A 1,939-nucleotide genomic window follows, 5' to 3' on the forward strand; every position below is an offset into this window, starting at 1 on the left:
TGAAACAAATCATTGTTAGAAATATTTTAACCCTGAATTATGTATATAATTATAAAATACCAAACAATATAAAATTAAAGTTAGGATTGTACGTACCTTGTTGAATCATCACAAAGTCAAAAGAAAGAAGGGAATACATGCCAGATCTTCCTCTCTATCACCTATTTCGATAAAGGCAGCCTCAGCGATGGGAGAATAATGGCTTTTGGAGTTTAACTCCAATATAAATAAACTAGAGAGGGGATCTAGCTAATAACCCAGAGAAGAGTCTGTGTCCACCCATCATGGAAAACCAGGGTCACACTAAAGCCCATTGTGATCATATTGAATTCGGCTTTGGCATCTGTGCTTCCTAGCCTTTCTTCAATGTCAGGCATAGGGTTTATCATTTCTGAATATGCCTTTAAGTACATATTCTTAGAGAAGAATTGATCAACATAATCCTTTGGATCTTCTCTACAATATCTAATTGTTGATATTGCGTGCACACAAGGAATACCAGTTAACCCCATAATCTGCATGAGAAACTCCTCGCCTCCAACTCAACCGTGACATTCTTCCCCTTACACTTTACTTCAAACTTTTTGCTACCTGCTGGTGTTGGGACACAGTCTCTTGAATTGGCCTTTATCCTCTCTAAGCGTTTTTTTATGTTTGGAGTTATTTTATCAGCATATGCTTCCATACCAGTTTTCTTCATATATAATCGCTTCATCAATTTTGTCTGTATGCCTTCAATCAATGAGATTATTGGAAGCTCCCTCTCTTGTAGTATATAGGCATTGAAGCATTCACTGATATTGTTCACTAACACATCAGTCTTAGCTTTGAAACTAAAATGCGATTTAGTCCAAGAACTAGGCTTGAGGCGTTTTAAATATTGATAAGCTTTTCCATCTTCAGTTTTTTCTAACTTTTTCATAACCTTTTCAAATTGACAAACGGTAGTTGCATGTGCTGCTTGCCAAAGCATATCCTGGTAATGCTTCCCTTTCCAATGCTTCTTGAAATTTTCATTCAAATGCTTCAAACAAAATCTATGTTCTGTGTATGGTAATAAATCTTCAAAGGTTTGGACCAATCCCTGCATTAATTATAAATAAAGCATAAAATTGCAATGCATTATATGTGATATTAATTAAAATAAAAGTGGACTTACCTTTTGCATGTCTGAAATAAATACTATGTTGGTAGGATCTACCCCACACATGTCATTAAGAAGCTGGAACATAAACCATGTCCAACTTTCTCTGTTTTCTGCCTCAACAATAGCCATTGCAATAGGAAACATGCCATCATCTCCGTCCCTTCCAATTGCACTTAGTAAATGGCCTCCAAAGTGAGATTTCAAGAAGCATCTATCAAGAACAATGATAGGCCGACAACTTGCGATAAACCCAACTTTACATGCATGGAAGCTAACATATATGCGTCGGAACCTAGGAGGAAGCTCCTTTATTATACCATTGTTCATTATTAGTGGTTGGGGCTCACACTTAAGCACAGTTGTATTGCCAGGATTTGTTTGTAAGATAAGCTCGCAATATGCTCGAATTAAGGAAAATTAATTCGAATGGTCTCCAAGTATTTTTTCATTGCAACTTTTCTGGCCCTACAAATTTTTTGTGTACTAACTTCAAAACCCGTGGTCCTCAAAATTCTGCTTTGGATTCCTTTTATGCTCTCTTTTGGGTTAGCTCTGAAATCTTCTAAAAGCTTCTCTGCAAGATATGTTGAATTCATTTTAGAATTCTTAGAATTTCTAAGACATGAGTGCTCGGGCTTGAAAGTTTTAATCTGAAATGTCTGCTCCCCTGAAATTAATGATGTATGCACTCTAAATGGACACCGACTAGGTTGCTCCTTACATTTAACCGTGACTCTTTTTCTTTCATTATGCTCAAACTCATAGTCATATCCTTTTGAAATAGCTCATTCC

The 1,939-nt window shown here is 36.3% G+C and overlaps 1 protein-coding gene across 1 annotated transcript; it reads right to left on the reverse strand.

Moving 5' to 3' along the window:
* Window positions 1-502: 502 nt before the first annotated feature.
* On the reverse strand, window positions 503-1,474 carry LOC133294860 (uncharacterized). Its single transcript, XM_061493617.1, has 2 exons — window positions 1,160-1,474; window positions 503-1,084 (listed from the first exon to the last, which is right to left on the reverse strand). The coding sequence occupies exons 1-2, from the start codon at window positions 1,472-1,474 to the stop codon at window positions 503-505; spliced, it is 897 nt and encodes a 298-aa protein (XP_061349601.1).
* Between the last annotated feature and the right edge of the window lie 465 nt (window positions 1,475-1,939).

This window comes from Gastrolobium bilobum, unplaced genomic scaffold (assembly GCF_033153095.1).
Source record: "Gastrolobium bilobum isolate Gb01-03AN ecotype WA unplaced genomic scaffold, APGP_CSIRO_Gbil_v1 utg41735, whole genome shotgun sequence".
Classification (NCBI taxonomy): domain Eukaryota; kingdom Viridiplantae; phylum Streptophyta; class Magnoliopsida; order Fabales; family Fabaceae; genus Gastrolobium; species Gastrolobium bilobum.

Excerpts from the sequence above, each read along its gene's own strand:
- LOC133294860 (XM_061493617.1), bottom strand. The coding sequence starts at position 1,474 with ATGAACAATGGTATAATAAAGGAGCTTCCTCCTAGGTTCCGACGCATA. Across the intron at positions 1,085-1,159 it reads TTATTTCAGACATGCAAAAG|GGATTGGTCCAAACCTTTGA; the intron begins GTAAGTCCACTT and ends TAATTAATGCAG.